The sequence below is a fragment of the Conger conger genome, chromosome 1 (assembly GCF_963514075.1).
Source record: "Conger conger chromosome 1, fConCon1.1, whole genome shotgun sequence".
Lineage (NCBI taxonomy): Eukaryota > Metazoa > Chordata > Actinopteri > Anguilliformes > Congridae > Conger > Conger conger.
The window spans coordinates 13,029,112-13,045,057 of record NC_083760.1 but is presented as its reverse complement, the minus strand read 5'-3'; the positions used below and the strand labels follow the sequence as shown (position 1 = coordinate 13,045,057).

Below are 15,946 nucleotides of genomic sequence, written 5' to 3'. Positions count from 1 at the left end.
TGTAACTGGAAATAGAGTCCTAAGTGCACTCAGAATGCTAAATAATAGTTCCGGGGCAAACCGAGCTTGCAAAACGACCGGTTGGTTAAATCCGAAAAAAAGAGATTAATTTAAATGTCAAATATATTATTTGAATATTTATGCTGCTTTTGCAAATATGCAAGCCAGCGGCTTTTTTAATATTCGCAGCGAGCAGTTCTTTACATGCACCACGCACAATGAATAATCGGACTGGAACAGTAAGACTTTCTTTCCCATACATTAAATATCGAGGGATGTCACATTGTTCTGATACCATTTGTGATGTTTCCAGGACTCATAATTAAAATAGTTTCAATTTTAATTATCTCTAGTGCTGGAGTCCGTAAAGCTTTGAAAAGTATTGACAACAAAAAACGGATAACACTTTACCCTAGCCGTAAGGCTGTCATACACAACAGCTGTCACAAGATTGACATAACCTGACATCATCTGTTACGCAAATGACATAAAACGGTCATACCTTTATCAGTAAATTATGACAGTAACACCTGTTATAACATTTACCTACCTCAAAGTTGAAAAGATTGTCCTGCTGAAGGATTTCAAAGTCCATATTCACTGAAAAGTCCTATTGTTTTAAATAACCAGAGATCTCTGATTTGCGGTGTTGCTTGTTGGGTCAAATTGCAGATCTTAATTGTACCATGTGTATGTCTTGTCAATTTTGTTTTAACTGCACTACATACAGGTAGTTGCTTTCTTGGCCTAGTTCCCCTCGGGAACCAGGATCTCAAGGGACTTCCTGGTTAAATAAATGTAAAAAAGATTTGGCATTCTCATTCACGTTATTTATAATATGTCTTGGTCAACAGATTTGTCTGCTTGTTATATACCCAGCAAACATTTTTCTTCATGTTTCAGTTCAAGGTCTGACCACTTCCGTTTTCTTGTCATAAATATGTTCTTCAGAGTACCATATCCTTGAACTGGTCCAGTGCAGATCACCCAGCTGGTTTTAGAGATGGCAAAGGATGTTTGTCTAATGCAGTTACATGATGCTCCCCCATACTTTTCCCTTCCACATTTGAAATATCTTCCTACCTTAGGATTGCACTCGGTAAGTGCACTCTGAACTTAACTGTGACCAAATAATTTAAGCGTGATTGTGTTAGAATATCTACTAGACATAGACAGGAAAACAGATTAAAACTCACCATTTTATTATGATAATGTTATTTGATATGTCAAATTACAAGTGTATGATGTAACATAAAAACAGTTACAAACATATATATGCATATTTACATTATATACTTAAGAAAAGTAACAAGCTACATCTGTATATGTATAAAGAAAATACAACTACGACATGAGTTATTGAACTACAAATTGTACATCATATGCTTGGTATTTTTAATAAAAATACCTAAAATGTATATAAACAAATATAACCAGAACAAGAGCTGTTAAGGTTTAAATGGAAACTATAATAGATGTGAGGCACTTTTTTGAGGTCATCAGGGTGTGAAGCAAATGGCACTAAGAAACCAATAGATGTACAGTATGAAAAACAGGCAGTGTTTACAGAAGAATTATTGGAGTACCATTTATACTGCAGTTTCAAACACAAATGTTTTTCACTATTTAGAACTAATCACATTAAAGTTACATCAAGCGCTGTAAGAATAGAAAGCCTACATATATCAGTGCATCGAAGCATTGGAGAATTTAAGTAACCACTCAGCTGCTGGGAAATGTAACTTTTTTACAATACATTGAATAAACATGTTTATATAGGCATTCCAAAGTTATGCACAGGTATCTAGATTAAAAAATAAAATACTAGCAGCAAAGTGGTTAAGAACTGAAGTTTTACATATGCTATTTAACAGATACTGTAGGTTTAAAAAAAAAAGAAAGAAAAAAAAAGAACAAAAAAGAAAAGCAGACATGTTGCGTATAAAATACAGTACATGACAAGGTGTTGCCCTGTGCTGGTTAATACAGAAACATGTTAGTTCAGTATTTTCCAAAATATATATACAAATTTTCCTATATTTTGCTTCTCAGCCAGCAAGTTTTAATCAGGTTCGTCCAACCTTGGTTCAGCTTGCAATATGCAAAGCAATCGAATGACAAAACGGTCGGGGAAGGAGAGGGAAGGAGAGGGAAGGTTGGGGGACACAAAATGAAACAAAAAAGCAGGTGCGCACACAAAACTAAAAGACATTTGCTCCAGATCCTTGTTTTACACTGTCTGAGAACTAGGTCATGTATTAACAGTCTTCTGTAACTTTTTCTTAACTCAATAAAATTAGTGATTGTTTCTAGCAGCTTTAGATATCAAACTTTTAAGATAAGTGGACTGTCACTAATGTACCGCATCAGCTGTCTCTATCCTTCTTTTTGCAATACAAAACTAGAAAGAAACTCTTTATTAAAAGCTCAATAGTCTTTCCATGTACCCCCTCTACTTTTCAATGTGAAATAATACTCAAAGGTGACTTATGTACATGATGCTGTCAAAGCTACAATATATACTGACAGCAGTGATAAATACAGATCTATCTTTAAATTCAGAACGGGATTATTACCATTATTTAAATATAGTGTTACTTATTTACAAATGGTTTGAGTTTGGTACCTGGGCTAACATCTATATAACATATTAAAGTGTCATATCAGTGACTCAGTGTGGACAGAAGTCTAAGTATTTCTCAAGGTAAAATTGCATAGAAAGTAAAATAAAATAAAGACACTCGTGGAGAGTGAGTTTTGGAAGTCATATTTTGGATGTTTTCTTATCCATGTTTCACGCATACCCTGTGACAGGGGTCATTTCCTGTACCGACAGGAAGTGGGAGGGAATTTACTATGGCAAGGTATAGTTCTCTATTATACAGGACTTTTAAAACCTAATGGTCACAGTCCCTAATGATACACTGTTCAGCTAACGTGTGTTTGTGAGAATAATATACACTGGTTAAGATGACAATTTACTGAAACCATTGCTGAACAAGGCTGACAAATGTCAATTACCATTCACATGTTAATTTAGCATTACTATGAAATAGTATATGACAGCATATGTGTGTAGATACATGTGTATTTATAAATATACATATGCAAAAAAACATGTACATACCAGTTTATATGCAAATGTATACAGTTATATGTCTAAATATATTCATCTATTCACAAAGACCCCCAGACTGATTTAGGGAGTCTATATGGAGCTCTGAAAGTACGCTCAAAAGGACTCAGTTTCAATTGGACAATAATTGTGGAATGTTTTAGCTTGTGAACCTAATATTATACAGCTGAGTGGGTATAGCCATGCAAAACAAATTACTACTGTTTATTAATTTTCATCTGAATATATTAATGACTTGTATTCACTTCTGTATAACATTATATATGCTCAAGAGTAAGGTATTTTGGACAAGGGCATCGGCAAAACGCGCACGCACGCACACGCACACACACGCACGCACGCACGCACGCACACGCACAGCACATAAATATGCATGTCCGCATGTGCCATATTTAATACAATTCTACACCAAAAAGGAGCAAAAAATAATAATTTGGTGACTATGCTGGAACCAAAGTTTGGAAACCAGTGCTTTTAAAGTGGGATTTTCATTTCCTTTACCTGGAGTATTTGAATGACCAATTGAATGCAAATGAATATTACAATGGGAGAGAATATCCAATTACTAACCTAAGTGCCACATTGCATAGGGGTACCAAACGCCCTAAAATGGGGGAAAAAAAACTTGCTGGTTGAGCAAAATGTCAGCTTTCAGTTTCCAGATAAGACTAGTCACAGAGAAAATTCATTTCCATGGGAAGTAGACTCAGAGGACTGATTTTATCACTAAAGTGGAACACCTAGAATTCTGCTGTATTGGTCGCATGTTAGGTAAATCAATAAACTAGTATGGTAAACAAAACGCCCGTGTGTCAATTTTTCTAAAAAGAAGGGGGTGGAAAGCAAATTTTCTTCTGTATATATAGTATGTATCCCTTTATCTTGGAATGAAAGAACATGGTCCAAATCTTATGACCAAAAATAAAGGGACGTTTGTGAATTTGGAGAGCAATTTCTAACGGTACCTTCAAAATTATGGTGTTATTTTTTCTGCATTCAATGAAAAAAAGAAAAAGAAAACAAACACATCCACCACAGAATTACACCTCAGCACTGTTAAGCAACAATTATAATGCTCACTGTTAATTTACCATTAGAATCAATGAAGGTTACCTTTAAGGGAAAAAAAAATATCTAGTGCACTTCTTCTAATAATTACACTGTCAGAAAATGCTCGAGTCATGAAGGCCACGGTCGCCCAACTGCAAATTCACAAAAGAAAAGCATGAACATATCCCTTTTAGCATACTCATACAGCATATTCTCTGTATGTATCTTTTTGTATTCGCATCATTTTTTTTTTTCCTGCTTTCTGTACAAAAGACAAAAATTTCCTTCACAAAGTTACGCACTACGTGTACGAAAGTCCGGTACGGTGGCCTGGATTTTGTGTTTAAATTTTTTATTTTTTTTTAAACGTTGCGTTGTTTTTAGTATCTCGTGTCTTCCCTCGACACCTTTCCTGACGTCAAGCTCCGCCACGCGACAGCCCCGTGGAGCGGGAAAAGCGCAGAGCCTGCGCGTCTGCTCGTGCTCTGCGCAAAATGGCCGCCCTGTGGAGGAGGCGGGTGGAAAGAGGAAGCCGGCCGGGCGCGGCGCTCTCAGCCGGCGGCTTTGTGCTTCCCGCCGCAGCAGTGGCAGGCCTCCCCGCAGTGGTGGCAGGCGCGCAGCGGCAGGTAGCAGCACATGCAGGGCGCGATGAAGGACAGGGCCACCAGGGCCAGCCAGCGCAGGCAGAACTGCTCGTCGTTGGTGTCGCAGGAGCAGGGGTCCGAGAAGTCGCCCTCCGAGTCGGACATGCAGTGGTACAGCATGCTCTCGGCGCACAGCATGCAGCTGACTTTGTAGATGCACTGTTTGATGGGGTCGGGCGCGTCCTGGCACTGCCCTCTCCAGTTGTCCTCGTGGTTGAACATCTCGCGGCAGTAGATGCAGCGGGAGCGCTCGCCGTCCTCCCGTCTCCTCCGGGACTTCTTGGCCTTGAGCAGCGGCGAGGGCTGGGTCTTGATGGAGTCCTTCCCACCGTGGCCCTCGGGCCCCTCCGGGTACAGGTACTCGCACTTCTTGGAGTCCAGTTTGGAGAAGGGCGCGGTGAAGTCGGCCTCCTCGCGCTCCGGGTCCTGCTTCCACATGACGGGGTGCCGGTAGTCCTCGTAGCCCCGGATGAGAACGTCCTTGCGTGGGTTGATGCGCACGATCTCCTCCTCGTCCATGTGAAAGCTCACGTGGCGTGTCGACTTGAAAGACACCTGACGGAACAGGAACGGGCGGAATGAAAAACGGCCCCCATAAATTATTCAAACTGCACTTTAAACCAGAAGAGTATACCAGCCAGCACCCTGCTTTTATTGTCCCCTAGTGATTTGTCTGCAAATACATCATTTGGGAACATAACCACAGTAAATTTAGAATTATGCACTTGCACTCTGTAAAACTACAAACTCCCTTTCCACAGATAAGCTACATAATTAACTTAAATCAGTCAGAAACAGATGTACAGATCAGGCCATAAGTATTTGGACAGTGGTACAAATTTCTGTTCTTTTGGCTCGGTGCTCCACATTGGATTTGAAATTAAACTATGAATATAAGGTTAAAGTGCAGACTGTCACCTTTAATTTGAGGCTTGTAATTGTTTAATTCTTTATACCTGCACCAAGAAATTGATTGAGTACACCTGATGGAATCAGACAAAGCAGAAGGCAACTGTCCAATTACTTTTGGATCCCCTGAAATGGGGGGGTGGGGGGGCTATGTATAAAAATCACACAATATGGATGTCCCTTCAAATTAAAGGTAACAGTTTGTACATCCTGTTATCATAATTTCATTTTAAATGTAATGTGCTGTAGTGGAGTCAAAAGAACAGAAATTGTACCATTTTCCCAATACTTACTGACTGCACTGTATGGGGGAGGGGGGAGCTTGGACATCCCTATTGACAATTTGAATTTGTGGGATATTTAGGATTGGACTCACTGGACTCTGTAGTCCTGATGTATGGACCCACGTATTTAAAAAGTTTATTAAAGACTGTATAATAGGCACATTCTGGGTGAATACGAAAGATAATATTGGCTTTATAATGGGGGGAGAGCAGAGTTTTGGGAAACAACTGTGTATAAGTGAGATGCTAACTGAGGGCATGCTAAATAAAAAGACGACCATGGGAAAAAACATGTGGCTGCAGATACATAACCGGAACAGGCGATTCAGACCAGAAGTGTGCGGTTGTGGGCTTGGGTGTGCCCTGAACATGAACGTCCCCCACCTCTTCTCACAATTCTTACTTCTGCTCTAATAGGAAGCCGGCTTTGTTCGAGGACGAAATTTGTCCTCTAACTCGCTGATGCTGTGAAAGCTAGGCGCCAGCATGGGAATGGGGAAGTGTCAAAGGGCTGGCCGGTATCTGCTTCGCTGGCTAGCCGCCCTGGTGTGCAAGTCCACGGACAGTCGCTGGACCTGCCCTACATTAACATGATGGAACATGTGCTCCAGTAGTCTCCGCTCCAGTACCCAACACGCCCAGCTAAATGACTGCTTAAAAGGGGAGTACTTACAGTTCTGATGATGTTGGCAGAACATAAGGAAATAAGGGGAAAAAAACGTTCACACTGCTCATTAATATTATTGGGTTGTCGCGGTAGCTCAATTGAGTTACTCCCCATTACCGAAATACACCAGGCCTTAGATACATTTAATATGAAAATCTTTATGAAAATAGCTCACAGCCCCGATGTTGTTGGGGCCAGGTCTGGAAAGGCTGGGGCTGATCTGGGCTGAGACTCTGCTGACCTGGGGAGGCAGGTAGCGGCGGTTGGCGGTGGGGAATTCGTCGAAAGGCTGGGCGCGCACGTAGCAGCCTCGGCAGGGCTCCGTGTTGATCACGCTGCTCGGCGGGGAGAAGGGTTCCTTCATGGGCGTGCAGATGGAGGGAGGCTCCGGATTCACCTGGACACAAAAACACACCGGCGTTACACGCAGGCAACAGCTTCAACGCGGCGGCCATTTTCTTTACAGCCTGTGTGAAACGACACTGTATTTATTACACTGTAATTTGTACAGTTAATCCACTACGCTGCCGCCGTTAGCCCTCACATACAGCACGTATCCCGCACGGCTTCCTCCCACTGTGATGGGTCTTATGAAACCAGGAATGTTGCGTAGTCTCCTTCTGCAACCATTACAACGCCCGCTCGGAGGGTACGATGCGCTTGCGTTTTCATCCACCAGGGGGAGACTGCGGCCCACGTTTCACCAGTCCCCTAATGACTCACATGCCTTCTGTTCAGAACACTGGGTTCCTATCTCCAAACCCATTCCCAGAGGCATTTTTATTGGTGCAGGAACTACAAACATGGGCCTATACCTAAAACCAAGCAAGGCTATTCTACACTGGTATCACGTGCCAAACGCAGGAATTCAGTGTTTTAAGATATGAGCATTCCGGCCCTTTTAAACAAATATTCATTGAGAAATATCTTTCAATTATGAAAACCCTCAAAAGCCTGCCAATAAGCATTCCAGCAAATGCACACCAGGGTCATTACATATGAAATCTGACCTATTTCTACACATCAAGGTCATTTCAAATGAAATCAGAAACCATGTCTAACCCTTTCGGTGTTTCTTGAAATTTGGAATATATTTTCTGCTAAGACACAGTACAGTAAAGGGAATGTTCTGCACTAACATCTAATTTCTTTTTTGAAAGATCATGAACATAGGCTAGCCACTTTTCAAAGGGCTTAAATAAAACCCGTCCAAAATAGTTTTTAACATCACAAAAACAGAGGTTCTGTCTTCAGCTCTTGCAATACATGGGTTACAAAAAAATGTATGCATTTCCATATCTCCAGGACAGATCGTCTGAATAAATCAGAGCGCTCTGCAGCCATTTCACACAGGAAGCCAGGCAGTGCTGCGAGCGGCGCTAGGCTAGCGCTACGTGTGGTGATTCAGACCGGACAGAGGTAAAGTTGCCATGAAACGCGCGCAGCGTGTGAGCCTAAATAAAGCCCAGTGAATCACTCGTGCAGGGCCCCAGTCACGACCCAGACCACGGTGTCAGGAGTGGGCAGGTCGCGGCTCGTCCCTCCCCACCGGAGACGCGCAGCGCCGTGTGCACGTGCCGCTAATCCACGGACAGGGTGCCTGTGTGACTCAACATCACTCAACATCACTCAACATCACTCAACATCACTCAACATCACAAACACGGACAGAGGCGCTGTGTCACTCAACATCGCAAACACGGACAGGGCCCCATGTCACTCAACATCACAAACACGGACAGAGGCGCTGTGTCACTCAACATCACAAACACGGACAGGGCCCCGCATCACTCAACACCGCAAACACGGACAGGGCCCCATGTCACTCAACATCACAAACACGGACAGGGCCCCATGTCACTCAACATCACAAACACAGACAGAGGCTCTGTGTCACTCAACATCACAAACATGGACACTGTTTATCCACTGACAGCACCCGCATCACTCAACATCACAAACACGGACACTGCTTAACCACGGGCAGAGGTCCCCGCATCACTCAACATGACAAACAAGGACAGGGCCCCACGCCACTCAACATCACAAACACGGACGCCGTTTATCCGGCCCGCCGGGCTAACAGCAGAATCACGCTTAGAACAGCTACAGAGGTTCTGGTCTTCATTGCTGAAACTGCAGCACACGTTTATGCCACATGTACTGTACACAAGACCCATTCAGAAATTAACATGTGAATAAGCACATACAGATGCACACCATGTCATACACACGCAAATGCTCACACGCTCGCACACAGGCACGCGGTCTTACACACGCACATAAACACACGCACGCAAATGCTCTCGCATTCGCATGCACACACACACACACACACACACCAGCTCAAGCACAAAAACTCTCTCTCACACACACACACACACACACACACACACACACACACACACACACAAGCTCAAGCACAAAAACACTCACATGCGCACACACACGCGGCCTCTGAAACACACACACATGCATGCGCACACACACACACAAACACACACACACCAGCTCAAGCACAACAACTCACACACACACACACACACACACACACAAGCTCAAGCACAAAAACACTCACATGCACACACACGCGGCCTCTGAAACACACACACATGCATGCGCACACACACACACACACACACACACACACACACATACCAGCTCAAGCACAAAAACTTACACACACACTCAAACAGACACACACGCATACATACACAAGCATACACACATGCCCATACACAAACACACACACTCCCACACACACACACTCAAACGCGAACACACACACACTCGCTGCCCACGTCCGAGCTCCTCTACCCACAGTGTGTGGAGGAGGCTGCTGGCAGTGGTTAGTGGGTGCTGTGTGTAAAGTAACCCACGCCAGCGTTTTAATGCACAGCGCAAATCCGCTCCGCTCCCAGCTGCTGCTACAGTAATTACTGTCCTATGGTTGCTAAGAGATGCTTCCTTTGCGCTCTGCTTCTCCCTCTCCCCCTCAGACCGCTGCAGTGGCTGTGACTGTGCGACCGGCAAGGCCGCCGTGGAGAGGCACAAACCAGCTCCAGCTGGCCCGACACAGCCCAAACTTAAAAGCCAGATGACAGCTGTGGGGGAAAATGGGAGCCAGACGAGCCCTCCTCTAACTGCACTCGCTCTCTCTCCCTCTCTCCCTCTCTCCCTCTCTCCCTCTCTCCCTCTCTCCCTCTCTCCCTCTCCCGGGATTACGCCGCGGTTCTGAGCCCGCCCAGTGGCGTGAGGGAGAGAGGGACGTTCGGGCCGTGACCGAACCATCCGGCCCCCTACCCCCCTCGCCCCCCCCCCCCCTAAACGGCCGGGACCCAGCTCTGTGCTGGAACAGACCCGAGCCAAAGAGCAGCCTGTAGCCCCGCTGCTATTCGCTCTCAGATCCCGCTCATTATCAAATAAGGGATCTACTGAGGATGTATTCCTGTACGCAGAGCAGCCGTGGATAGGCTTCCCCTCCAGGGTGCCTGGTGCTAAACCCAGCGGTGGTAATCTGGCGCGTTTGTCATGAAGCGGCGCTAGGACCGGGCCGCGGTAACGCGTTAGCGCACGTGCGTCCGCTGGTCACGCGGCCGGTCCTGCCCACAGGTAGAGCGCTTCGGAAGGGGCGTGGGGAGGAGAGGAGAGGAGGATTACCCTCCTGCCTGCTCATCCACGCTGGAGAGCGCTCGCAGGAGCGAGAGAGAGAGAGAAGAGCTCTCCTGCTCCCCACACAGACCTGCCCATTAGAAAAGCAGCTGTTGCCTGGGTCTCCAATAATTCTACAGTCGCGCTCATCCATCTGCCTCCTGTTGCTAGGGAATGTTTTTTTTCCTCCCCTCTTCATGCACTTAAAAAAAGGTTTTGGTATGAAAAAGGGAAAAGCAGCTTGCCTTTCAGCATTAGCACACGCTGGTTACACCAGGATGTTTTCATTTCTCTGGTGGATTCAAGACTTCTTTTCCTGTGCACAACCCCCCCCCCCACTCCCCCCCACAGGGGGGTATTTACAAGCGAGCCTGCTTCCAAAGCTCGGTTACAGCTAAAATGGCTGCAGTCACATAAGGGAAGATGACTACATTTCCCAGCAGCCCTGTCTCTTCCTGGCAATTCCATTCTCCCTAGATTTCAAGGGCTTCCCCAACCATATTCCCTGTTGCCAACCCATTACATGTCTCCTTAATGTAGATTTCATTTTGATATTCATTCTGCTTGCTTAAACTATGCGGTTTTAAATCTGCACAGCATGGTACATAAATCAAGGTCTATCCAATAAAATGTTTTGGACATTTAAATAGGTCTACTCCAAGGGCAGTGTGTTGCTATGAGATGGAGGCCTAACAAGAGATGTAGCCTAGGGGAGCTACATGTAGCATTTCATAGAAAAGGCCCTGTGACGAGAGAGGACCATCTGCTTTTACACACAGCAGCACTGAAACGGAGCAATAGCACACACAGGAGGAGTGTGTGTGTGTGTGTGGAGAAGCAGTCTGTAGGCAAGCAGGCCGGGGGTAAGGCAGGTGGAGGGATTAGGTACTGCCTACAGGAAGACTGTGGTCTACTGTCTGAGGGATGGGAAGTGGGCGCTGAACCCCACAGGGCAGGATGTGGTGAACAGGGCACAGAGCAACCATCCTGCCGTCTCAAACATGAGCAGTGCTGTGGGCTCTGGGCCCTGCCTGGGATTCTACAGGGGGGGCTGGGGGTTGTAGTTTAACCCTTTGAAATGTAGTTTTAATTTATTTTTTTATGTTTTTGCTAAGTGAGTGTTAGAGAGCTCCATTGATTTTAATCACCAGTGGTGAACCTTACATCAGCGTTATTATGTTCAGTTAAGAATGCTCTAATCACATATTTAGGATCAAGTTACACCTTAAAGGGTTAAAAGGGCAATAGTAAAACTATCTAGACTATCTAGAAATGCCTGAATCCATATCTTCAATAATGTGCATTGTTTACCATTTCAAACCATGCCGATGATTTAAAAATATATAAGTATACAAATGACTCAACAACAGGAAATGTCAATTTAACAATGGCCTTGTGTAGGGAAACTGCCAATTTAGATCACAAGATTTGATAAGCCAAGGGATTCCTGAAAACGAAATGACTTTTCACCCTGTATGACCAAGCTGCCACATGCTGAACAATCGACAGCTGAGAAATACATACACACACACACACACACACACACACACACACACACACACACACACACACACACAGGAACTGAGTGAAACTGAAACTAGAATGGTTCTGGTTCTACTTTTTTTTTTTAAGTAACAATTCAATTCCTGTGCTTAAGCAAGGGCCCCTGCATGAGATGAGACCATTCAAATTCAAATACAACTTTCCCTGTTCTCCGAAACAGCTATCCATTCCCTACATGTAATTCCACTGAGCACATCGACTTAAACAGCAGTCAACAGACGTCAAAATTCACCTTTGCACTGATCTTGTGCTTTCCACATCAGGGAATTGAATAGAATGACTGTCTTCCACAAAATACGAGTATTGAGAAAAAACATAACTTGCATATGGAGGCCTGAACGGAGAACAAAGGTACCATTCATTTATGCAGGCTTTCCAGTACAACAGGTAGAGTAACATTCAACTGCATTTTCATCCTTTCAGAGACATTTCAGATATAAAACCCACCCATATTATATCCATCCCTTTTTCTGATTACGTGAAATTATCAAAAGCGCATGCATGCTCAGTCAACTTAATAATAAATTAGAACTCAGCCAAAAGCGTGGCCTTTATACAGTCATACTACACCTGTGTTCTGATTGGCTAGGCGACTGTGACTGAAAGAGGGCTGTAGTCAGGCCTCAGCCTGTGTGTCACGGCAGCCAGGCGGATATCCTACTCTCCGTTCCTTCAGACGCCTCAGTGACAACGCGACGCGTGAGAGGGACCTGTATGTCAGCATTACAGGAGGAAGGCATTGTGCCTGGCCACGCCTCGGGCCACTGCAGCGCTCGGCTCCGAGGAAGAGGTGTGCCTCCCCTTATCGCGCGGCGACCATTTCACTCACCTGCAATCCATCTTCAGCAACTTCAGGCTCGCTGTAGGATGGGCAGCCTGAAAGGAAGGGAAGAAGAGAACATTTGAGCATTAGCTTTGCACAGGAAGAACACACACACGCATGTATACACACACACACACACACACACACACACACACACACATCACCCTTGTGCTTCATCACACACCGCCTCTTCAAAAGCAGCCCTATCAACATGACTAATTGATTGCACAAGCACACATACATTAAAATGGCCGCCACAGAGGGGAATAATCAGAGCACTTCAGCATGGGCGGCAGATCTGCTCACGCTTCAGCCCGAGACCACTTCCATTCAGGAGCTTTATGACTTTGTGCCTCTTTTTCCGTTTGTGAAATACTCCCGTTTATACATTTACCACACGGGTCTATTTTTATCACAGAGCAGATTTCTCCTACCATTGAATATCAACCTCCGTGCAGGGTTTCACACATTCATTTAAATGATTAACAAAATTCCCTCAAACCAAAAATCACAAACCCAGACTTCTCCCCATGTGTGTAGACAGACAGATCATTACATTGCATTTCTCTCACACTCAAAAGCACTTTACAGTGATGAGGGGGAAACTCGCCTCGACCACCACCACCAACGGCAGCCATTTTGTGCCAGAACACTCGCCACACACAATTTGGCCAATTGAATCGGGGCATGATTAGGTGACAGTTTGAAAGAGCCAGGATTGGAATTGAGCCAGGTGGCCCCCCCTACTCTTTTTTGCGAAGAGCGTCATGCGATCTTTAACGACCGCAGTGAGTAAGGAGGACCCGGGTTTAACGTCTCATCCGAAAAGGCGGCGTGGTCGGATTTGTCCGCGCACATCCCCGCGCGCGGCCGACTCACTCTGAGCCGGTCTGAGCCAGCCTGCCACAGGCTCTATGACTATGTGAATGCAAGGCCACAGTTCTGGTGGAACCGTGCACCCAGTCGCCATGGCAACGCAGAAACTGCAAAGCTGATGTATTGCAGTGCAGCGCCCGGAGCGCCGCGCCCGGAATACTGAGGACCCGCGAGCGTGGCGCTACGTGACATCACGCCGGGACGGATCCACGTGCCGCCCCGAGACCTCCATAATTAATAAATTGCTAAATGACTTAATCTGAGCGGAACAAAAACATCCACATCTACCGGATTGATCTATGTCGGCACTTTTCCCCCAGGCTCCCAGCCAACAGCGGAATAATCATTACAGCGTATTGTCATTCATGACCCCGCTGCTCATTAGGACTAGCAAAACTTTACCTACTATCAAGTCCTGCGGTCCCTGAGGTCCAAAGTATTGAGGATATAGAGGCGGGGTTGTTTTATAACTGCTGAATAGGCTCCTTTTCAGTTGATTGCAGGCCTGCAACCTTTGGCATTTTACCGGAAATGTCAACGGTTAGAGGGGCTGCCATGTCAGCCTGACCCAACCCAATCCAGGCCGTCGAGGTCGGGCCAGCCCCAGCCCGACACCCGTGTCCCACGTGAGAACGAGCTTCTGCCGAAAGCCGACACGGTCTCCAACACCACCTCCATCACGGGGACGGGGCGGGTCAACGATCAGGGAACGCGGGCGATAACAGACGGCAGGTCAGCCGTGGGCCCCGTTGGGGACTGGCTGACGGAGTTACTCGTGTGGGCCCCGTTGGGACTGGCTGACGGAGTTACTCGCGTGGGCCCCGTGGGGACTGGCTGACGGAGTTACCCGCGTGGGCCCCGTGGGGACTGGCTGACGGAGTTACTCGCGTGGGCCCCGTGGGGACTGGCTGACGGAGTTACTCGCGTGGGGACTGGCTGACGGAGTTACTCGCGCGCTCCTTGGGAAAGGCCGGCGCGCTAGCGACTGTACGTACTGGTTCCAGCTCTGCAGAGTCAGATACATTTTTATCTCCAGATGCAAATGCTAATCGCTGGCTTTGAGTCCCCATGCAAATGCGAGGGAGAGAATCTTCCTGGTGTTGCGCGCAGGCAGACACCCGTATAATCTGATAAGCCCGACGGTTTCCGCTGGCGATGGACACAAGCGCGCCTTGGGGGCGGTTTGGGGCCGTACCTTGGTTGAGGTCCTCGATGGCTCGCCGGATGCCTCGGTCGAAGGCCCTGGCGTCTGCCGGACTCTGGAAGGTCAGCCCAAACTTCTTCTCGTTGATCCTCCAGTGGTGAAATATGGGGTTCACCTTGTTGTACACCAGATCCTTCTTTAAAACACACTCCAGCACAACCTGGGGGAGGAAAGAGGACACCATTAGCGCTAAAGATATCAGAAGGTCCCTGCTCCTAGGGGTTTTGCATGTATGCCAGTTCCAGAACGACATCTCCCGCGTACGCTACTCTCAGAAATCAAGGCACGAATAAGTGCCTAAAAAGGTACAAATGCTGGTCAATGGGGCGGTATCCTATATGTACACAAAATAGAAGCCAGCAATATATATAATTCATTTGTACCTTTTTTTGCTTGGGAAAAGTACTCATTTGTTCCCAGAGAAAATCGCTATACTTTCAGGATACATTCAGGAATTTGTTCATTGATATTAGATCCTTGAATATCAAAAATGTACCTCCACTGTCACTTTATTTCTGAGAGTGTTGTACCGTTTTCCACATGTCAAAGTGAGAATGCGGAGGTTACCTTCAGTTCAAACGTGAATTCCCTCCGCCCCACCATGACAGGCGAGAGCAATTCATTTCCATGGCTGTTACATACATGCAAACTTACTGCACCCTTCTCAACTCCTTTCTGTGTGAACCTGCCCATCATCTTAACCTGCGCCCTCAGCGTACCAACTTCCCCTCTCACACTGGCACCAGTGTTACGCTTTTTATTTCTGCCAGTGCCATCAAAAAAGTAAACCGTAAACACAGCGAGAGATCCATTGCCGTTCTCTGGGGTTTCATTTCTTAAGATTTAAGTCTAATGTATTTGAATTATCCTGACAAAAGGAATGTCTCTAAATCCTCGATTCTCTAGAATGTACAGACATCTGCCAAAAGTCTTTGCAAAACTTGCCAATTCAGTAAGACATAAATATTTAAATAATTTAAATATAAAATAATTGAATATTCCACTTTGACTTTTAAATACTTATATTCAGTCTTGAAAAACTAGTTTAATTCAAAATACACCTTGAGATTACACCTAGTATATTCCTAAAATAGTACAGCAAATAAAATAATAAATGCTACACCCATGAATCCAGAGTA

At 45.6% G+C, this 15,946-nt stretch overlaps 1 protein-coding gene across 2 annotated transcripts in view; it reads right to left on the bottom strand.

Moving 5' to 3' along the window:
- Positions 1–1,185: 1,185 nt before the first annotated feature.
- Positions 1,186–15,946, bottom strand: part of spred1 (sprouty related EVH1 domain containing 1) — a 44,097-nt gene continuing 29,336 nt past the window's right edge. Inside the window, exons 3-6 of one of the 2 annotated variants that reach the window (XM_061219345.1) lie at positions 14,799–14,967; positions 12,734–12,780; positions 6,866–7,087; positions 1,186–5,385 (exon numbers count right to left, since the gene is read on the bottom strand). In XM_061219345.1, the coding sequence (XP_061075329.1) occupies positions 4,738–5,385; positions 6,866–7,087; positions 12,734–12,780; positions 14,799–14,967 (1,086 nt within the window). In that variant the 3' untranslated portion in view covers positions 1,186–4,737. The remainder of the gene's footprint in view (positions 5,386–6,865; positions 7,088–12,733; positions 12,781–14,798; positions 14,968–15,946) is intronic. The other variant, XM_061219354.1, reaches the window with a different exon arrangement.